This window comes from Mustela putorius, unplaced genomic scaffold, assembly GCF_011764305.1.
Source record: "Mustela putorius furo isolate JIRA1106 unplaced genomic scaffold, ASM1176430v1.1 tig00000450_pilon_pilon_pilon, whole genome shotgun sequence".
Lineage (NCBI taxonomy): Eukaryota > Metazoa > Chordata > Mammalia > Carnivora > Mustelidae > Mustela > Mustela putorius.
This window is the reverse complement of record NW_025421385.1, coordinates 6,250,910-6,274,293: the sequence shown is the minus strand read 5'-3', so window position 1 is coordinate 6,274,293 and position 23,384 is coordinate 6,250,910. Positions and strand designations below refer to the sequence as shown.

The window sequence follows — 23,384 nt, the reverse complement described above, 5'->3', positions numbered from 1 at the left end:
ACAAACAAACAAAAAATTCAAGGGTAAGAAACTGGACCTAACAGAAGAGTCTATAAGAAGTAACAGATACAAATTTGAAGAGGAAATCAAATGAGCCCATAAAAATGTCTTCAAGGAGAGGCGTCTACGTGGCTCAGTCAGTAAAGTGTCTGCCTTCAGGTCATGATCTCAGGGTCCTGGGATCCAGCCCCTTGTCGGGCTCCCTGCTCAGTGGGGAGTCTGCTTTTCCTTCGTCCTCTGCCCCTCCCCCTCACTCATGATCTTTCTCATGTGCTCCCTCTCTCTCTCTCCAATAAATAAATAAAATCTTTAAAAAATGCCTTCAAGGGGAAAGTATATTCTATGAAAACAAATTCAGTGTTTAATGACAGTCTTAAGCACACTATGATGGCATGCGTTTCTTCCATCAATAAGAAAAATGAAAATCAACTTCTCTGAGAAAAACAGAAAGTTGTAAAGGAAACCCATGAACGTGACTGAGATGGGAAACAAACTAAAATATGACAGGCTCCTTAGTGATTAATATTCTAGATTGACTTTGATGTTTAGAACATTACTGACTGATACAGGTTGAGAAATATTAGAATATTATTTCTTCCTTGTGGGTCCAATCATACCACATACTCGCCATGTGCTAATTACAGCTTCTTCATTTGACTGCAGCGAATCTACATCATGAATCATCAGGGAGCTACAAATGAAAACCACCATGAGCTATCACTTCCCACCTATGAGAATGGCGACCGTTAGGAAGACAAGGGGCAAGTGCCAGCGAGGGCTTGGTGAAAGGGAATTTTATACACTGTTGGTGGGAGTGTAAATTAGTCCAGACACTACGGAATACAATATGCAGTTTCCCTCAAAATAAAAAGAAAACTATAATACAATCTAGTGATTCCATTTCTGGGTATATACCCAAAGGAAATAAAAATAGGAATTTGATGAGATACATGCACACCTGTGTCTATCACAGTATTATTCACAAGAGTTAAGATACGGAAACAACCCAAATACCCATCCTCGATATATATGCTGAATGAAATATTATTCAGTCATGAGAAAGGAGGGTACCTTTCCATTTATGACACGGATGGACTTCAAACACAGAGAGATAAGTCAGACAGAAAAAGGCAAGTACTATTATCAGAATTCTCATATGTGGAATCTAAAATAGTCCAACCTATAAAAACAAACAAACAAAAAAACAGATAATAAAATGGTGGTTATCAGGGAACAGTAGCTGGCGGAAGAAGACTGATGATGTCTGAAAGTCACAAATGTATAACAAGTACTCATAAGTAGTAAATGAGTAAATAAAGTAAATAAATAAAACAAGTAGTAAATAAGTCATAGAGATCTAATGCATTAGATCTAATGCAATAATTAACATAGATAATAATATGCAATTATGCAACGTGATATCTATGTCATGATGTATATGTGATGTATAATGTATGGCTATATATATCATGATGTATATGTAACATGATATATATACATCAAATTTAAAATGCCATTTGTCAAATTTAAAAAGTAAAGATTTTGAGGTAACAAAAAATGTGACTTATTTAGCAAAATATCGAGCACTTCATTACAGTTAAAGAACATAATATAAATCTTATAAGCCACATCAATGAGACTATAATGATGCGGCTGATAGAATTTAAGAGGAAGGGGAAAAAGAGCAGAAATGAAAAACGTAGAGAAACTAATTCCTTTCACCTAGAAAATAACTAGTTCGCAGATACTACCAAATTTTGTTGGATAAATAAAAGTTAAAGTACATTATGCCAAGTAATAATGTGCCATGATGTCACAGGGAGGAACCGAAGGTCAACTGTCGTCTTGCTTACCACAACGGGAGGTCCAACAGAGCAGAGGCCAGGTCTGCTTTCTATCTCCAGCAGCTCCCACGACGTCTGGGTTGAAGACTGGATAAACAGTGGGAATCGGGCAGGAGAAGATGAGAGAAGGAGAAGAGGTGCTAAATGAGGAGCTGTTCAAGATGGGGGGGAACAGTCGGAGTTTAAAGTCGAGCAGCCAATGCATATGCCGATGCTTTCCAGAAGAAGTAAGTGAAACAATGTTTTGGTAAAGTAGCTAACTCTGGAGAATAAAACCGAGGTACAACAGGGTAATTTTTTTTTTTTTTCATTTTGTAAAGAAAGTAAGCATTCTCACTCCTTTGATTACTTCTGTAATGAAAGGTAATTTAAGTGGAAATACAAAGTTTGAAACACTCTGAACATTTAAAACTCTTAAACCCTATTTTTTAAAAATACTTATTTATTTATTAGACAGAGATCACAAGTAGGCAGAGAGGCAGGCAGAGAGAGGGGGAAGCAGGCTCCCTGCTGAGCAGAGAGCCTGATGTGGGGCTCGATCCCAGGACCCTGAGATCATGACCTGAGCCGAAGGCAGAGGCTTTAACCCACTGAGCCACCCAGGCGCCTTAAGCCCTATTTTTAAAAACACTTTGAATCATAGATTTCCCTTATTTACTTCTTCATTCGACTTAGAAAGACTTAAGCATTCTTCCCAATTTCCTGCAGGACTTTGCACCATAGTAAGAGATTTGCATAAAATACACTTCTGACAGCACGTAACCCCTTTTAAAAGCTCACTAAAAGGAAGAATACTCACATTCTAGATACAGCCTCTAATCACTACCTTTTCCCATGCATATTCTGTCTGACTTTCTCCTGGGGTTAAGACAGGTATTTCAAGTGTTAGTCTTGAGGGAGCAGTGAGATTCCTAAACACAGATATTACACCACATAGTGATTATTTTATAAAGCTAATAACTAGTCTTTGAAATGAGAGAGAACAAGGGATATTATTATTTTAGAATGCGAAGTGTGCTAAAGTCATCAACTTTATAATAATACTGACCAGGAGAAGCATATGCCTTTGTAAACAGTTGTTGCTGTTACATTTCTAAGATATATTCAGTCCACCACTTTTATATTTTATTTTTTCCTGTTGCTAGGAATCAAGCTTTAGGCACAGTTGCGTGTAAAGTTATTGGCAAAACCACAAAGATGTGGGTGTCTATTAAGGGCATCTGAACCCCTGATCCTATGGGTCTCGTCCAACTTTTCCATAGATAAAATCTCCCATTTTCTCCTCCCAGTTTTTTTCAAAGAAGACATTGGTCTGTAACCTTTACTCTTGATTAAAATCCCACAGCACTTAAATTCTAAGCCCAAGACTTGTTTGTCAACCCTTTCCTCAGCAAAACACACATTTTTTGAAATGTCAGTGCTTCCTACCAACCACAATAACAAAACAACAAAAGCCAGAATGTAGCAAGGAACTCAAATCAGAGTGATTTAAAATATATAATTATCGTGGATTCTAAAGATCACTAACAACCACGTATGTAACATTAAAAAGACAAGTGCATTTGCGAGCATAAAATCAGTTAGGTTTAAATGAAAGAAGGCAGGCAGGGTACTTAACGCAGGGACAAATGAGAGGGCACAGAGCATACATTTCTGCGCCATGGGGACCTGTTAAAACTCAGACACAATTGAGAAGTAAGTCTTCATGTTGTGAACCAGTATAAGACAAGATATATAGATATATTCTCCACCACGATGGCAGGGTCAAAACTCAAAAGACTCTAATACTAGGGCAGAGAAAGTAACAAAGCTATGAAAACACACAAGTGGAAGGAAAAGTTATCCTTAGGAAACAGACATTTTACAGAGTTCATCGGGAAACACAACCTGCCTTAGTAAAGCTGACATGAAGGCCTGCATCTGCAGAAATCCAGGGTGTTCTACAGGATGGAAGAAGGAAGGAGATGAGGCAGTCCTGGGCAGAGAGCGATGCAGGGCAGGCGCAGCACAGGGGATAGCCATGGCCTCAGACCCTGGACAGTGAAAGGAAAACAACAGACCGGGACAGACAGAGCTGACCCCAATATGCTCATCCCTGACAGGGCTGCGTGCTTGCCTGTTTTCACCAAGTCTTAGTAGGAAGTCAGAGGTCTGAGTTAGAACTCCGCTGCTTGTTATTTATAGTCTAATATATATGCATGGGGGCCTGGCTTGGCCAAGCTTATTCCTTTCTACAGATGCTATCCATTAAATACTTTCCAATATCCGAAAAGCACTTATGTAAAGATTGCTTTTCCCTTTATTTACTGCCTTCTCAGCTGTTCATGAGTCAAACTATGTTCCCGTGTTGTTGTTGTAATTTTAGATTGGACATTACTCAGGATCTGAAGCTTACACAATATTCCCGCACCTAAATCAGCATTGTTTCCCTTGTCAAATTCAATTAACATCATATACCAATTATGAACTATGAGTTACTTGCCAAACATCATCAAGAAACCTTAATGTGAATCCTTATATTGTACTTAATAGGTTGAAATCTGTGAATAAGTCCGTGATTGACAGTGGTTTGGGTTTAGAAACGCTGAGACTCTGTGGTATAGAATAAACGAGCTAATATGTTGGTATCTCTGGTGATGTGGTTTTCCACTGGGGGAGAAGACAGATATGAATACTGAATGGGCGAGTGGTGGAGAAGTCTGTGGTGTTGGATTTGAAATGGAGTTATCTGGGCAAACTCATGACTACAAACACACACACGCACACACGTGCACGTGCGTGAGTCTGGAACATCTCCTACCAAGAACAAGAAAGTGCTCAGAGACTGATGGGACACATCAAAACTAGGTAGTGGTTGATGTCAAGGAGCTCCCACTGGCCATGGTATTCTTTACAGAAAAATGTTAACTAGCAAATGTAAGAAGAAAGATAAAATTATAAATATCTCCTTTTTTTTCAATCACAAATACAATATTGATTTGAGTAGGAATATAAATGGATTCTTGGCAAGATTTAGGGACTAGGCTATTCACAAGGTCTAAAAGTAGCACCCCACATTTTATTTACTAATTACACCAAGGAAAGGCTGTCTTCACAAGAGAGAGATCTGATGGACTTTACCTCCCCAAGTGACGAAGTTCAGCATCACGAGTATTATAGGGTGAACTGACACGCTACTTTTTTCATAACATTTTTAAAAATTCTTATTCAAATGTTACCTATATCAATGTTAGAACAATTTTTAGTCACAAAGGAATTTAACTTTACTTTTACCTTATTTGGCTCAACACAGTACCCTTCAAAAGTGCTTGTCTCACTAAAGTAGAAAGCTTGCTTTGTTCTTCCCATCTGAATTGTAAGCAACTTGAGGATAGGAATGAGGTCTTCTGTCACACTTAAGATATATTTTGCACATGTTTGTCTCTCAAGAGTTGATTAGATGATTTCATAGTTGAAAATAAATGCAATATATTCCAATAGGCTTGAAGTTAGTGTCACATAAATCTCCCATAATTTGTGGAGAGTAATCTGGCATCTTCCTACAGAAGCATAGGATGGAATTATGCCTTATGTACGTGACCATTTCTGCGCATTAAGCCATGTGAGATATCATGTCTCTGCTGCGCAGAGACTACATTTAGAAATACCCAATTTAAAAGAATGTTTAAAGGTCATCAAGCATGATTATATTCTGTTCAACGCTGTAAAAGGCACTCGAGTGTAAATGATTATCAAGCAAATTATGAATGATTCATTCACGGCAGATTTTTCATTAGAAGGTAATGTCTCTTTTCCCGTAAAGTCAACATTATGATCCAGGATGCCGTTTATTAGAACTTATGCTATTAAACATGATATGAAGAGAGAATCTTCTTAAGAGTCTCACATCAGTTATATCACTTTCCACCTAAAAACGAGCACATGCACTGTGACTGGTGTGTGGTACGTGCAGAATATGACTTGTGGAACATGCGTGTACATATGAGCACGTGTACACTTTTCATCGCTGATCTTTGATCTATGAGTGAAAGCCAGTTAGAAACAGTTATTTCTTTTGCTTAAAATATTAGACTTTAAAATACCCAGGATTCATAACTAACATATTAGTCACAGAAAAACAAAACCACATTCAAATGAGATTTTTGGATATTTTCCAAGTATTAGCTGAGAGAGGCTTTGGGAGAAAGAATGCCAGGTCATTTGTGATGAGATTTGCCCAAAGCAGGGGCCTTCAGCGGTTAGAGGATCATTTAAACCCATGGAACCGTCAGCTGATAAGAGAGCCAGCCAGGTCAAGACAGTTTCTCAACCCTATCAGTGGATTTCAAGAGCAGGTTCCCTACCTCCCAGAAATGTGAGTACTTTTGTTATGGCAAAAAGCCCTTTGGTACTATAGGTATTGATGGCACTAGTTAAAAAGATTATCCAAGGGGCATTTGGGTGGCTCAGTCAGTTAAGTGTCTGCCTTTGGCTCAGGCCATGATCCTGGTATTGAGCCTGGCACTGGATTCCTTGCTCAGCGGGGAGTCTGCATTTCCTTTTCCCTCTGTGATTTCTCTTATTCTCACTCTCTCTCAAATAAATACATATTTAAAAAATAAAAGGATTTATCCGAGTAATAATGTGTTTATTTTTGACACTCCACAGCATCTTTTTACCACTGAGAATTAAGAGACGCTTTCACTTCCTGTGAAATTTACAGGGCCACTGCCCACTCTTCATATTTTAAAAGATATAAACAAGAATTTTGAAAAAAATTTTAAAAAGTCTCCCTATCTGTAGAAGAAATTTGTCATTCAGCAAATCTCACAACTGACACATTAGCCTTGAGGGGGGTTTATGGATACACAATATTGAGAGAAAAATCACCAAGCATTTCAATTTACTTGATTTCACAGGTTTTTTAATCCATTCTAAGGAGTACGATTTGACAAATAAACTGCAAGCCAGATAAGGAGCCGGTAGCAAAGGGCTTACTTAATTAAATCCATGGAGAAGTTCACACGCCAATCCATGGATCCTGGCAGGTACACGATTCTTGCCGGCAGCCTCCAATCCCACTTTTTCAGTGTCAGACATCAGTTTCCACTGTTGATCATCTCTGCATCATGATTCTAGCTCAAAGCAACTCTCCAGGATAGGTGGGTAGTCAGGACAGTGCATGCAAGGGGGCGGGGGTTGGGGGAAGGTGGCTCTTGCCTCCCCGGTCCTCTCTTCCATCTGATACAATCCAATCTGATCACCTTTTACTAGGTCTGAAGGAAGCAAGCACAGGACATGCACTAGTTCCCGTGTCTCTCTACGTAGTGAGACTAAGCACGTGCTGGGCGCCCAGCAGCACCGTAAGTCGCCGCAGATTCAAAGATGAAACAAAAAGCCCATGCACGGTGCTCCCCATCTGTTCAGACAGAGTGGGAGGTACAGAGCAGCAGTAGCAGTGGGATAAGTGACACTGCAGGGACAGTCACCGGAGTTTAGACGGGAGGGAAAATGGGCGAGTTTTCAGTAGCGCGATGTAGCTGAACATAAAACCCCAACGGACCGTGAAGATCCAAGAGGACCAGACCGAGGGATGGTATCGCCGCCCGCGTCCATCCGGAAGACACTGGGAGACTTTCAGGAACTGAGAGGCGGTACCCATCCTGAAGTTCACCAGGCAACAGGCTAGAAGGCATGGTTTCAGCCCAGCCAAGGATGTTTTATCAAACCACACAGGATGGTTTCTGAGTAACACATAAAAATGTAAATCACTGCGGGAAAGTAGCTATAATTCACGATGACACAAAAACTGCTTTAAATCATAAACACAAAGAAAAGGTTTCTTAAAGTGGAAAGAAGGAGAGCAGGAGGGGCTTAAAACGGGCAATAAAGGCGGACTTCAAATCTCTTTATCCTGACATGTAAAGGGTTTTGATCCGGCAATTCCAGAAAGCTATATGACTTCAGGAAACAGTTACATTCAAGAAGAGGTGCCCGGTGGTCTGACAGAGGCTCGCATCTCGTGGCTTTACTTCCCTGAGGGTGTGATATGCCCCAGACACCTATCCAAGGCCCTGCTCTCCTGCACGGCGTGGAGCCCAGGAAACGTAAAACCCAGTGACGCCGTGAGGACAGCCGACACACTTCCCAGCCGTGTCTCCCGCAACAGGTGGGGAGCGAGGCGCCTGGGTAGCTCGGTGGGTTAAAGTCTCTGCCTTCAGTTCAGGTCATGATCCCAGGGTCCTGGGATCGAGCCCCGCATTGGGCTCTCTGCTCAGTGGGGAGCCTGCTTCCCCCCCCCCTCTCTCTCTGCCTACTTGTGATCTCTGTCTGTCAAATAAACAAATAAAATCTTCAACAACAAAAACAGGTGGGGAGAATCAGGGCGAGGCCAAGGACCATCCCTGAAATGGTCCCCCAGGATCTGCCAGGCCTCCCCGCCCCTGGACTGCTCTAGGGAACAGATCAGGGCTTTCTCTCTGCCCGCAGTTTAGTCCCCTGCGCTAGTGGGGGTCTGCCTGAACCAGGGCCTCAGCAAGAAATCCCACACAGGCTCCACCTGCTCTCCAGTCCAGCACACCCACAGGCGCAGGCGTAAAGGACGGGTTAAGAGCCAGTGATCCCTGTCCGTGGAGCAAAATCATATAACCGAGAGCGAACACTGTCGGGTCAGCCCTGTGTAAACACCACGGGAACACATTTTACAGCAGGATAATAGCGAAGGGCAATGGGTCATCCTATATTTAAGTTTGCTGTAGAGAATGTTTCAATATGCTCTGAATTCTGATCTCAAATGAGGGAAAACAGATTTTCTTTAAAAATAAACATTTTCATTTAAACTTCAAGTTACAAAAACCTGTATGTTCACGCTAAAAAGAGAGAAACATGTCAGATTAGCACATACGGCCTGTTTTCTATTAAAAGCCTCACTTTGTTTTTACTATTAATTATGTACAAGTGCATTTGCTTCATTTTCGTAAATGGATGGTGGCTATAAACGACACTGTGGTTCCTAAATAAATGCCAAGTAAAGGTAGTCTGCATTGGGGCCCTAACCTCGAAATGGCTGATGATACATTAATGAAAAACACAGCATTAATGTATACCCTTTAACAGCAAGTAAAGCCAACTGCAACTAAAAGGTATTTACTTTTTGTTTTCATGTATGAGATAATCAGTTCATCACACACACACACACACACACACACACCCCTAAGACTCTCACAGGGTTTCAGGTCAGTGTCACGCCTGTGGAGATACCGCGTATGGACACCAGCATGAGGCTCCTCTTGGCACCCCATCCGCCCGGAGCGCACCCCAATCCTGGTGGCAGATCAATTTCATTCCATCCACAGTGCACCCCCGTGAGTTTGTGACAAGACTGTCCACTTTCACAATGGCAATAGCAGAGGAAAGTGAACTGAACAAACCAAACACACCATGGCAGAAAGGGAGGGCGGATTCCTACTTCGGGAAAGAGGTTGTCAAAGTCTTCCTTCAACAAAGTTGTCGTGTGTGTTGGCAGACCCAGAGAGAAAGCACTCTTTTTCATCTCTTCCTCTGGAAAGAAGGGAGGCACTCTACCAGCTTTGAGAAGATATGGATTTTCATTACCCCGAAGGATGGCAGGAGGTGACCAGTGACCCTGAAATTGGCACAAGTCTCTAGGATTTTAAGTCAAGGGGACTGAAATAAGCAGGCTAAGTACCGTGGATAAACTTCCAACCTCTTCTGGTCCCTGAAGGCTGGACAGGGCTGTCAGGTAGGTGGGCATTTTTTCTCAACTCCAGATTCACCCATCTGCTTTCCACTCCTGATGCTTGGGATGTAAGGCCACACAGACTACGATTCCTGGATTCCTTTGTCAGGCGGCTTTTGTTAGATCCTGTCAGCAGGCATATGCAGAGGAGTCTGGAATGCAGGAGAAGTGGACGGAAACATCCTCGCTTCCATCTGCTTGCTCCTCATGTCAGCAATGAGCCCGGAAGGGACGTGCCCTAGGAGTGATTCTCTGTCACCGAGGCAGCTCTCTGTTCCCAGCCTCTGCCTCCTTCTGGAACTCCAGGACCAGTTTATCTTGCCCCTCTAGGGGACCCAGAACAACCAGGCCTTCAAGCAAGGAAGGCAGAGAAGGGAGAAAGTCAGAGAAACATCAGATCTTGGAACTCACCATCAGCTTTGTCTGAATCTATCTAGATGACCTACTCCAAGCACCAGGATCCAATGTCTTCCCAATCAATGCTATACCTTTCACCTAAAAGATGCAAAGAGTCTGTGGGCTTAGTTGCAGTTCTGCAACTTGTAATTCTATGAGACTTTGGATTTGATTTTCCCCAAATCAGCTCTAGCTTTAGGGGAAAGAGCAACAACAGTGGTGACAGTAACAAACTTTCTTTTAGGCCAACATATAAGTTCTCTGGTTTTTGGAGCATATCCTAAACTTGTGATTTTCTCTAAGTTCCCATCCATTTGGTCTCACAGCCCTTGTTATCCTCAAAGTTGAATGGGGCAAGGACAGGACTACCCAAGGCACTGGCTTTATGAGATGCTTTTTCACAGTCCATCAGAGTAAATATCCCTCTACGACCTCTCTGAAGGGTCTTGGACCATCTAATAGGATGACTGTCAGCTGGGGTAGAAGATTATTGGGGATTATTGGCTCTGATTTGAGATTGACTCATGGTATCCAAAATGCCTTTCCTGTCCATCATGTTCCTGACAGCATCACCATCCGCAGAGGCACACAACTCCCAGTTGCCGGACGTACTCAGGCACATCGCTTCCGAATCATGAACTCGGTCACTATAAAGGACATAGGGTGATGGGTTATGTTCTTTGACTTTTCTCATACTCTTCAGTCTCCCGTCACCCGGAAGCAGCTGGCCTGAGGGAATGGCGATCAGCCTAGTGAAGCCCTAGTTGTGGTGCCAGAGGGTGACAACATTCAGAGAGGCAGAGTCACTGAGGGAACCCTGATAGGTGCTCTGAACCGCAGGCAAGGTAGGATGCCATTTTTCCCACAGCCAAAAAATACATGTGCAGAATAAAGAGGTGGAAGTGGGAGTGGGTACCACTACGACACCCAACCCCATTGATGGAATGCACGATTTACGAGTTCTCAACCTGGGCTCTGTTCGCTCAGATGTCTTAGTACCCAAAGCGCAGGGGCACTCTGCACGGGGGATACAAAAATAGCTCCATTCACTGAAAGTTGAAACTGTCACCTGGCCATTTCCTCGAATACTGAACTAACAGAGAAAAAAAGGGATACTGGTCGGCTGGAATATCAGCCCAGTTACTAAGGGAAAATTGGGTCGCTACTACACAATTCCTGTGTCAACCTCTCAGTATCTCCATGCCTAAGAGTAAAAGTTCATAAAAAACTAGGGCAATCTAATGAAGATTTCTGTGTTTAGAGCCATCAGGGAAGTAAGTTTGGGTCACTATATAAAATCATTTTTAAAAAACCGCACAAATTGAAATTATGGCTGAGAGAAAAGGTAACATAAGGGGTTAGAGAAAAGAGACATTATAAAAACAATATAAGCTCTCATTAGCAGGTACAGAAATAAGAACTGTATCAATTAGGAACATTCTCCCCTTTCTTCCTTCCGTCCTTCCTTCTCGCCTCCCCCCCTTCTTTCTTTCCTCTCTCCGATACACAGACACGCACACACATACACACACACATAGAGATATATACAAACACATACAGTATTTTTTGTGTATAGAGAGACTATATAATATAGTATAATAAATGTACATATATAGACAGACTGTATATATGTATATATAAATGTATAAAAATTACATATATAGTTTATATATCTACATAAACAAGTGTAGTGTATATATATGCATAATACATATGCAGGTACCTATACATACACACATATATATGTGTTTGTGCAGTAATAACTTTTTTCCTCCCTCCTTACCTATTCTACTTACCTTATACGTTTATATCTTTGTGGTTAACTTCATAATTTAATTTATTCTTTAGGATACATGATATTCTCTTGCAATTTTGAGTAAAAAAAAAAAAGAATTAGTTTCTCCCAGAGATGGACAGCATGATTATTGGAACTTGTGTCTTCCATTTTTGGGGGGAAGGCTCAGAGTCCTTGTACGAGGGATTGTTTCTCGCTGAGCATACCTAGGAAGCATTCGCCGTTGTAGAGAAGATGTTCAAATACACACAAGAGGATGTGTCCACGGTCTGAGCAGCTGAAGGGGCACTCAGTGCGGGTCCCTTAACTACTGTCTCGCAACTCCAAGTCCACCAGCTGTTTTCCATTTTTAATGCGTGGGTTGGGCCTTGACATATAAATTACTCTTCTACCAGCTGGTTTCCTGCTAGGTGATGCCGAAAGCAGCCACAGACAAGAGGCAAGAAAACAAGAGGAAGGAAGAGGGCTCCCTTCTTCCTGTTGGGCTGCTGCTTGGTAAGCTTCATGCCGGCAGTGGCAGCTCCTCCCAGCGGCCCCATGGCTCTAGACCAGCTCTTCTCTCCAGCCCAGAGCGTCTTCTCAATGACGAGGACTAGTCTCACCATACCCCCATACTAGCCTCACCATACCCTTTTAGGGATCTGAACCCCAACATCATACCCTTTTAGAGATCTCTCTTGTGAACTTCTAGGTTCTGAGAAACCTAATTTCTTTCCTTGTTCCTCTAACACCAGGCGTGGTAGCATCTTCTTCTAGCTATCATCTGTCATTGGAACTAACTCCCTGAGTTAAATCCACTCTGTTAAAAACCTAGTGGGATTTCTCATTCCCTGACTGTGAAAGGGACACGGGAGAGCTGAAATCAGTGATGTTGCGAGTTCAGTGTGATGTGCTAAGTACAAGTAATAAAGAGTATAAACTCGGAATGGATTCAACGGATATTATGCAAGAGAAGTCAATAAATCTGTCAACCTGGACTTGAAGCACGATTGAGAAAGGGGAAAAAATCAAACATAAGCTGAGGTAGAGTAAATGGAATATGAGGGTAGAGAATATAGGTGTTGTGATCCATGTTGAACGTGAGGTGTTCGGAAGACATCTAAGTGGAAATTTATCACAGGTTAGTGCACATTTTCTTAGGTTCAGGAATATCCCATTATATTAAAAATAAAGATTTGAGAATAATCTTAAAATCAGTCTACTTAATCTAGGGGAGTAGATGAGATCACTAGATAGGAGAAGTGTAGAGAGAAGAGGGAAAAAAGCAAACAAATAACGTTGAGGAACATCCACCTTCAGGAGATGGCGAAGAACAACGGGTCAGTGAGAGAAATATACAAGGGTCAGCCAAGGGACGAATGACAAAGAAGGAATGAAATCCCTTCAGAAAGTGTCATAAAATCCAGGGAAGCCGCAGAGAGAGGAGCCTGAGGAGGAGGGAATGGTCAACTGTGTCAAATGCCTGAGCAGGAAAGCGAAGCTGATGCCAAGTACAATTATTATAGAAAGTGAGTAACTCTTCAAAATGCCACCTTCCAACCAGCCAGCTGTCTTGTGGGAATGTGACACATCATCAGTCCTGACTTAATAAGAATGACACCAACAGTTAGCATACATAGAAACAGGGAGAACGCTGCCAACATCGTGTAGCACATTCCTAAATACAACCCATACAGACTGCTTCCGCGTGCTGCACACTCCGGACCCGAGGACGCTGCGAGGAACCGCGTGAGTCTGCGGAGGGGGCCTCACCTCTGAAGGAGAAAACTTGTTCCACTTAATGACTCTCAAGGAAGTGATGCTTCAGATCTTTTTTTTTTTTTTTTCAATTCTTCATTGGCATAGCATTTTGTTCTATTTGATTGGCAACATGTAAATATTATCATTATATCTTCTTTTATTAGTGACAATGTTTCTTTCTTTCTTTCTTTCTTTCTTTTTTTTTTTTTTTTTTTTCCCTACAGAAGATTTAAACTGAAGCCCAGTTGCAGTTTCAGGAAATCTTCTGAAATCTTTCCTAATCCTTCTAAAGGATTAGGAAAAAGTTATCCCCAGAGGAATTTGGGGATCGCCCTGGTTGGCATGTCACTCTCCACTCACCCTACCAGGGCTTGTCAGTCACAGAGATAAAAGAAGCAATCACTGGGGAACGCCTCTTCCATTTCCAGTGATGTACAATGGTCAAGGCTATGAAAGGTCAAATGACTCAACCTGGTGAAGCTGACCATTCTTCCCAAGCGGAGCTAGAGAGTTGTATTCAAAGAAGGTACATGGTGAACGCACAGGAAGTATTTGTTGAATAAAGGTGCAAATGGCTATATGATGACTGATTGACACTTCTTTTCTAGGTACATGGCTCCTTTATAATTAGGGGATGAATCCAAATTATATTAGGGGATGAATATTTAAAACAGAGGTAAAGCATTGTCAGAGATAGCACCTGCTAAGAATAGTCAGAGCCTGGGACATCTGGGGGGCTCAGTGGGTTAAGTCTCTGCCTTCAGCTCGGGTCATGATCTCAAGGTCCTGGGACTGAGCCCCGCATCGGACTCTCTGCTTGGCAGGGAGTCTGCTTCCCCCCACCTCTCTGCCTGCCTCTCTGCCTACTTGTGATCTCTCTCTCTCTTTCTCGCTGTCTAATAAATAAATCTTTAAAAAAAAAAAAAGAAAGAATAGTCAGAGCCTATCAGATATTGATGACCTGTCATTGCTACAAGTAGCTTCACCTAGAAGCAGCAACAGAAACAGGGTATTGTGGATCATGATGTCCAACACATCAGCTCCTTGCATGAAATGCAGGCATAAAGTTGAGTACCATAAATATATTTCTGAGCACTTATTTACCGTTTGACACCATGGAAAGCACAATGGGAGAAAGAAGTAGAACCTGTAGTTTCTGCCATACAGAGACATCATTTATGCCAACACCAGCTTCTCCCACAGATAGACATCATCCCGTTTCTTCAGGGCCAGTATATTATGAAGGTGATTTTTTATTAATTCTTTTCATAAGCAAAAATAATACCTATAATCTATTTTGCTTGTGATTCCAGAAGCCCTAAATGTCACGGTGTTAAGAGTCAACACACACACACCCGTATTAGAGCAAGCCTCCACACTTCCACAGAACATTCTAGCTTTGCTGCTGCTGTCCTTGAGCCAGCTTCTCTGCTGAGTCCTGGTGCGGGATGTTGTGAGATGCAGCTTGCCAGGGCCCCAGGGACTCTGCACATCGTTACTGAGTGTAACACACATCAAGGCTCTGAGCACTCTTCCCCTCTCCCCTCCCCCTGCTTATCAGGAATGTGGTTTATAAGGGATCAACCTTGAGAAATGAGGGAACATGTTCCCCCTCCCCCCACCGCTCCCCATCCCTGACAAACAGCAGCTGGCTTACTGTTAAAGTGGCAGATTCTCTAAGCTCAGGCTTCTCAGCTGTGACAAAAACCTTCAGAGCGCAGTTTCTATCTGGAATGCTCCATGTCACTCCACGGGACTTGGGGGGCTTGGGGAGCCAACACAAAGACTGGACACTCATACCTCCCGCTGTGACATGAGGAACAGTCTCACGTCTCCCACCAGCACCCACAAACTATGATACATGGACTTATGAGCTTGTATGTCTGCTAAAATCCTAAAGTTGATCAGAGTTCACTGCTGAGAGAAGAAAAATGAAGAGATAACAACCCTATTTGCCAAAAATTTAGATTTCAGTGTCTGCCTTCTTTGTACTTATTCTGAAATAGGAAGAGAACCAATGTCTGCCTTTCCTTGTGTCCAGACTATCTGGGGTTTCCTTATCAACATCTGCTAATTCTCGGACAATTGCTCCGAGTTTTCTTTTTTTTTTTTTCTCCTTATTATTTAATTTATTTATTTGATAGAGTGAGAGACAGCAAGAGCAGGAACACAAGCAGGGGGAGTGGGAGAGAGAGAAGCAGGCTTCCTGCTGATCAGGGAGCCGGTGTGAGGCTTGATCCCAGGACCCAGGAATCATGACCCAAGCGGATGGCAGATGCTTAATGACTGAGCCACCCAGGTGCCCTTGCTCTGAGTTTTCTTTGTGTGCTTGTTTGGTTTTTGTTTCAAGCATGGAATGATGCATAAATGCAATCACATACATTGTTTTTAAAAGTCTTCAAAGATTTTTACTTCTCCTTCAACCATGGCTGCCTGAGATCCATTTAATTAGTTTAGATCAACTTTAGAACCCCCACTGCATTTCATTTATCCTCACTTAGAAAATGATTATATTATATGACAAACGTTACTATGGTGCATTTTGGAAGAGTAAAACCACATATTAGCTGTGATATCTTCAGCGTTTAGTAGTTTTATAATACCTGATAGTCAATTCCATCAATTCCCAGTGATAATATGAAAGGTTTTGGCCATCAAGTAAAAAAGTATACAGTGATTTATATAGCGATAATCTTGAGGTTTGGTTTTTTTTCCTTTCTGCATTTCTCCCAGACAACTGTAGCCCCGACCGTTGCTACTTGTTTCCATAGCCCTTTACCCCAGAGTCTGTGTCCTGAAAGCGATGTTTGTCACCATAACGGAGAACCTGAGATTCACTACAGAAGGTGGAATACGGTGGCACTGCATTAGATGGATGCTTTTTGGAAAATGTTTCAGGAAGTGGGATCCATCTGTCTGTCTAATAAATATTTTCACAAATCTTCTCACTAGAGAATTAAATAAATACAATTTTTAGCAAGATAATTTGCATTTTTTGTTGTAAAAGGGAAATTGTATACAGAAAGGGGTTATACACATTATAATTTCACTGTTTATAGCAGTATCAAAGTATCAATGTTTTCATAGTTAAATCTCTGATAGTTCTGATTTCACACTGTCCATAGTGAATGATTATGAAAGACATGCCTCATTTATTCTGACCAAACCAAGTATAATTACAAAACAGGACAAAGATTAGTTGCAATAATTTACTACTCAAAAACATAATCTGGGGTGCCTGGGTGGCTCAGTGGGTTAAAGCCTCTGCCTTCGGCTCAGGTCATGATCCCAGGGTCATGGGATCAAGCCCCGCATCCAGCTCCCTGCTTGAGCCCTTCCCTCTGCCTACCCGTGAGCTCTGTCTGTCAAATAAATAAATAAAATCTTTTTAAAAAAACCATAATCTATACTTGACATATAATTAATAGAACTAATAATTAATTAATAATATAATGTTATCATATTATCTAATAATACAATTAATAGATAATACTAATAGAACCAGTATCTTTAAAATTTTAATATTCCAAAAGAATTCTCATAGCTCTGACCTTGGCAGTACCTCCCTCCCAGCTTCTTGCCTCCTACATTCTGATTCATGAAATATTAAAAAGTAAACAAGCCAAAACAAGAAGAATTGTTTAGGTGGAATACAGCAACATTCATTTTCCACATCTAACTGACGTCTATTGAGCGTTTAGTACCTCCCAGGCACTGTGCTAAGCACTGCAGATTTAGTGTACAAAATAGACCCCATGCCTGCTCCGGTGCTGACTGAAGTCTATTAGAATGAAAACCGTGTAAGCATGGAAATAAAGAATCACCAGAGTCACTTTGATATTGCTTATCAAATTCTAATGATTCTACACACCTAGGTAGTCCCATAACCATGCAGAGCCAAGGACTTCCTTCTTCAAGTGTCTGTGGCGGTCTGAAAAGCTTGTACTCACAAAGAAGTTCCAATCCACGTCCAGCGTAGGCAGGCTAGCTACCAAATACATCTTCCTCTTGAGCTTCTTCTTGAGCCTCTATTTGTGGCCTACGTTGAGTGAAAACTCGAATTTCTCTGGGTCACCCAGGAACTATCTCTTTTCCATGCCCCAGTGTCTATTCGACCAAGTCTTCTCACTGAACCGAATTCATCTCTCTGGTTTCTTCTAGGAAAGATGAGCATTCCTTAATCTAGCATTTTCTCCAAATTACATCTCAGACTTTGCTATGTTTCCTTACTGAACCACACTTCACAATAATTCAGTCAGATGTATGTAAGGGTTTTTTCCCTAAGACACCCTTTGACATGATATGCTTAATAACTGAGCTTGAGACCAGACATTCTTTGCATTGGTTTTGGTGTCACGTTCAGTTATAAGCGCCCAATTCTTCTCTTTTTTCATTATTCATTTCTAAAACTGCTAAAACAGTTACTTGGTCAAAGCTTGCAGGATTTCAAGGCGAATGTTGAAATAACTGTCAGATAGTATCAGCGCACTTTGCAACAAAATCAATTTCTACGTGTTCATACTCAGTTGCAAAGGCAAGACACTTGTACTTTGACTACCTGCCTAGTACAGTCAATGCCAATGACGTCTCTCACACAGCACATCATGACTGTGACATAAAACGTGTCACTCTACCAACTCAGTTGTTACTTTTAAAATGTGACCCATGCAGGGGCTCAGTCAGCTGAGAGGCCGATTCTTGATTTTGGCTCAGGTCGTGATCTCAGGGTCCTGGGATCCAGTGCTGCGTCCGGCTCCATACCCAGCCAGGGAATCTGCTTGTGGATTCTTTCTGCCTCTCCGTCTGCCCCTCCCCCTGCTCACGCATGCACTCTTTCTCTAAAATAAAATCACTCATTAAAAAAAAAAAATAAAATAAAGTGTGATCCATTTGATAGCTGCTTAGGAGATGAGTTGAAGACTGAGAAAGAGGGGTTCAAAACTACAAATCAGAGGAAAGTTAGGGACCACGAGCCTCTGCAGTCTGCAGGCATGCCAACATCCCTCTTCGTCTTCGCCCTAGAAGCAGTGCAAACAAGCATCCCAGGGACAGCTTCACAGCCTGGGAATGGCCAGGGAAAGCCTCAGAAAGTGCCATGGTGAATGAAACCAAATGCATCCACAACTTAACTAGAAATTATAACAACTTTTTGACTGCCCAGTACTTTGAATAACTCATTGTATTTTTAACTATTTCATCAAATTAAATAGAACCATTTCAGCCACACAGATCCCATAGTCCTGGATAGGTATCTTCACGGGGGTAGTTATGAACAGTTAAAATACAGTTTGCAGACCTCCGCTTGCCACAGAAGGCTCCCTCCCTCCTCTTCTTCCTTGTTCACGGCAATCTCTCCCTCGCGATCTGTGCTCCACCGCTGGCAGAATTCTTCCAAGTCCTTGAAAGTTCTATCTTCTTTCTCATCTCTTCGTACAGTTTCTTCTGCTTGGGATACCAGTTCTCTACTCCAGCCCTCCTTCTCTTGAAAAATCGTACTCAAGGGAAATGTCTCATCATCACTGAGGTTTCCAATCACCAAGACTCCTTTGGGTCCTCCTGCTGTGAAGTGCTGTGAAGTCTTCCAGAACCTCCTATTTTCTGGCACTCAGCTTTATGACAGTTACTAAGTATCTTCTGTGCCAGTGAGGTTCATGAGGACAAGGGCCACATTTCCTTAGTTCACAATAGTATTATCAGCATCTTCTACACAGTGCCTTGCACATACTAGAGGATTATATAAATATATATATATATACACACAACATATTATGTATAATATATTTTATATATATATATATATATATATGTATGTATGTATGTATGTATAGATACATGTATGTAGAGGTAAAAATCTGAAGTGGATGAGCAGGTGGTAAAGTCATCACAGTATTTCACTAAAATGGTTCCTTCATTTGTTCTGCATATGTTTGTGTTTTCAAGAGACTCTACAGCCCGGAGATATAGCATACTTCACTACAGGTAATGCATCAAGGTTACGGATTTTCATGGTATGAGAGCAAAACCTAGATCATAACAGTTGGCTAAAAGAGAGACCCGGAGAGAAGAGCCATCTAGAACGTGACTATACCTCCACAGCCCCAGCTGATGACAGGATTTCAGCTTGCTGCAGGCCAGACAGCAACTCACACGTTGCCTTTTCAGTTGTGTATGTGCTATAAATGTCCTAATGAGAAGCTGTCTGGATACAACTTTTCAAAGACAACTAATTGAAGTTGCTTTCAATTGGACTCCAATTAACTTCAAAGGTAAATGGATGCTTAAAATGCACATTCAAATAATGCTTAACTTTTCCAGAACCATTGAGAGGGTAACATTATATCGTGGTTGATCAAAGGTTTGTATAAAACTGACAAACCAGAGGCTACACAACTCTCAAAAGCAGTAATACTTGATCGCATATTATCAGAATTCACTTGGCTTGATGTTAATAGCCTCATTATCACTAATTCATCTAAGGTTTGTTAAAACTGGCTTTAATTTTATTTATAATTGATCACATTTTGTTGGAATCTGTAAAGAATATTTTGGGCAGTATTAGAGAAAGTAATAAAACCACAATTATTGTAAATAAAGTTTCAAATCCAGATGGATGCTTACAACTCCCAGTAATGTATATTTGCTAAACTATTGTAATCTTAACATTTTATATTGCTAACATGTGGAATGCAGAACTGAGATGGCCAGAAGAATGGAAAAACAGGCATTACATAAGTGTCTCCAATTATTCTCTATAGGTGGTTATTCCACACTTATCACTCAGGGAAAATGGCAAATAGAACAGGGTAATGAAGAAGTATCGGGTGCTTCCTGACGTACCAAGTAGAATGCGAATATGACATTTCATTAGAGCAGAGCATTCTAATGTAATAAATTTAACATCATTAATTTTATTTTCAAATATTTAATAGTTTCCTGATAAACTTATCTGGTGTGATGACTGATTCGGAAAACTTAATAAAATTAATTCTGACTTTGTTATAAATGTTACTTAAAATCATGCATAATGAACTCCTGCTCAAATTATAAAGTAAATAATAAATGCAGAACTGTTTTTATAACATTTGGGAATAGAGCTTTCCCTTCTGTATTACTCACATTGCAGATAAAATAGCTAGATTACAAAGTTACACACACACAGACACACACAAACACTCACCAGAAAACACTACTGACTAATTAGAAGAAGGTAAGAAAGGAGCTTTACAGTTTTCAGAAGTGCCAAAATGGAGGAAAAGAGAACTAAACCTGCCTCCCAATTATATCAGGAGATAATTTTTTTTTTTGGTAAGATTTATTTTATTTATTTATTTTAGAGAGAGAGAGAGTGTGTACACACATGCACACATGTGTTGGGGGGGCAGGTGAGGGAGAAAGAGGACCACGCTGAGCGTGGAGCCCACCACGGGGCTTGACCCCAGGTCCCTGAGATCATGACCTGAGCTGAAACCAAGAGCCAGACGCTCAACTGACTGAGCCACCTGCTGTTTTAGGAAATAATTTAAGAACACAACAAGTCTCTGAAACAAGGTTCCATCTTCTCAAGTATTCCAAACCCACCGAAGAGCGGTCCCTGTGACCCCACAACGCAGAGAGCTCACACTTTCCAAGTCTCTCTCCACTTCCCTTCTGTCACACTGTCCCACAAAATGCAATTCCTCTCACCTCATAAGTTCTCTTTTGCTTCATAATGTTCTCTAAATATAAACATCTTGTTGTTTTTTTTTTAAATATCTTGTTATTTTTGTCAAAGCAATTAATCTAGTTCACTCACTACCCAACAGAAGCTTTTAATTTTTAGAGGTCAAAAATCTCTGTGAGAATCTGATGAAGTCAAATTACTTTACAGAAAAGAAAATGTACATGTACACAGGCATGTCATTTTGCACACCATTTCAAACGCTTGCACTCTCGGTTCTGGACCGACAGTGAATGAGTGTGACTGGGCATGGTCAGAACATCAGTAATGGCCAGGGTCCATTCTGAGAGGCTGTGGTGTCCACTCTGATTGCCGATGACCAACCAGTTGATAAATATGTTGAATTTCATCCCTGCCCGGGAAGGTGGGTCTTGACCTGGACAGCGGTCAAGCATTGATGTAAAATAACGGCACTGCCCGGTCTGTGATTACTACACCATCATTCAAGGAAGCCACACAACACACACTGAATAGAAGTCAAACTTCAGAGCCAGGAAGATTAAAATAGGAATCCTTGATTTACCACTTAGCTTGTTGTGTGACATAAGGACAAAATGTATTTATCTTCCTGAACTTAAACTTTTCCATCTCTGAAATGATATCTTTGTCATAGTATTCTAAAAATATTATATGAAAGCCATCTCTAAGTGCCTAGGCTCATATCTGTCCTGAAAATTACATTTCATGGACAATGATTTCTGTCTCATAGCTTTGTGGCATTGACTATGAAGCCGTGGCCACAACCATGGCAAACTCTTGTCTTGAACACGGGACCTCTAGAGAAACCTACAGGATCAACTCAATAATCATTTATTGGGAATGCCTGAGGTACGAGGCACTATATACACAGGAACTTTTACACATTATTACATGCTGTAAACCACAGTCAGAGGAGCAACAGCCTCAATGAGAAAGATAACACATTTGCAAAGCAAATAACATCTAAAATACCAACCAGAATATACAGAAATGCAATAATGGCCAAGTGAATTTTAGCTATATAAATGTTTTTGCTTTCACATTGTTTCATAGCAAACATTTCTAGGCTTCTGTAAAAACGTGGTATATGATGAAAAGCAACATTTATTATCTTAGTTTATATTAGTAACTCAATTTCCCTTAGGACTGCTATAGATGTGGAAGGGGATTGGAACTGAATTAACAAAGCTATTTGGGTAACAGCTGAAATAAGACCCAAGAATGAAATAGTACGTCTATAAATCTTGCTCTGTGTCTGTAAATTCTGCAATCCCTTGGGCTACTTTCTTGCTACCTGGAGGGCAAAATGATTATTTTAATTTTAAAAAGCCAGTAAGTGCAAATATATGCTGTGATTTAGAGATAAACTGACATTTTCCCAAAGATATTTAATATATTTTGCATATGAAAATCTCAGGAGATTTTTTTTTTTTCACTGCTGATCTTCCAACAAAGACCTAAATTTTAAAAGATCTGTTAATTCATCTGTACACCCAAGAGATAGTGGGGAGAACCTATTGTCTACAGGCACTTGTTTGGGGTGGCGTTGGCAAGGATGTGTGAGCCGTGATCTCTACCCTCAGCATCATCATAGACCAGCTGGAGAGAGAAGAATGCAGCCCAGTATTTCTGATTTGTAATGAGGTAACTGATGACAAAAAACTCACAGATAACAAGCTGGCACATCTCATGGGATAAACACTATACAAGGCTGGGTTTGTTTATCAAAGATCCAGATTTGAGCTAAGCCTTGACAATGAGGAGGAGTGGACGTACAGAGAAGGGCAGAGCATCTTATGCAGCAGGAACCCAATGACGCTCAAAGGGACCAGTCCTGCTGATGGGCAGCTGAGGTGAGCCAGTGAGAAGCCAGCCTGGAAAGGCAGGCTGGTGTCTGACTGTGGACTGGATTGATTTGGGAACCAGAGCCAGCTGAAGAGTCAAAACACAGGCACAATTTACACAACGCATGTCCCCAGTGTCTATGATGCCTGATACTTAGTAGATGTTAAATAAGAATATGATGAATAAAATGACCAGAGCTTCGCCTCAAAGCTTCAGCAAGGTGGATGTGAGTGGCAGCAAGCTATCCTATAAACTACTCTACACCTAGACCCTTTTCCTCATAACCTGCAAGAGCTTGGATGTATACATTATCTTGTCTGAGGCACCATT

The 23,384-nt window shown here is 41.2% G+C and overlaps 1 protein-coding gene across 8 annotated transcripts in view; it reads right to left on the bottom strand.

Moving 5' to 3' along the window:
* Positions 1-23,384, bottom strand: part of PRKN (parkin RBR E3 ubiquitin protein ligase) — a 1,292,328-nt gene that overhangs the window by 677,885 nt on the left and 591,059 nt on the right. For 4 of the 8 annotated variants that reach the window (XM_045080284.1, XM_045080282.1, XM_045080280.1 and 1 more), the window contains exon 5: positions 1,854-1,931. The exons of the other annotated variants lie outside the window; for them this stretch is intronic. In XM_045080284.1, the coding sequence (XP_044936219.1) occupies positions 1,854-1,931 (78 nt within the window). The remainder of the gene's footprint in view (positions 1-1,853; positions 1,932-23,384) is intronic. 8 annotated transcript variants of the gene reach the window in all.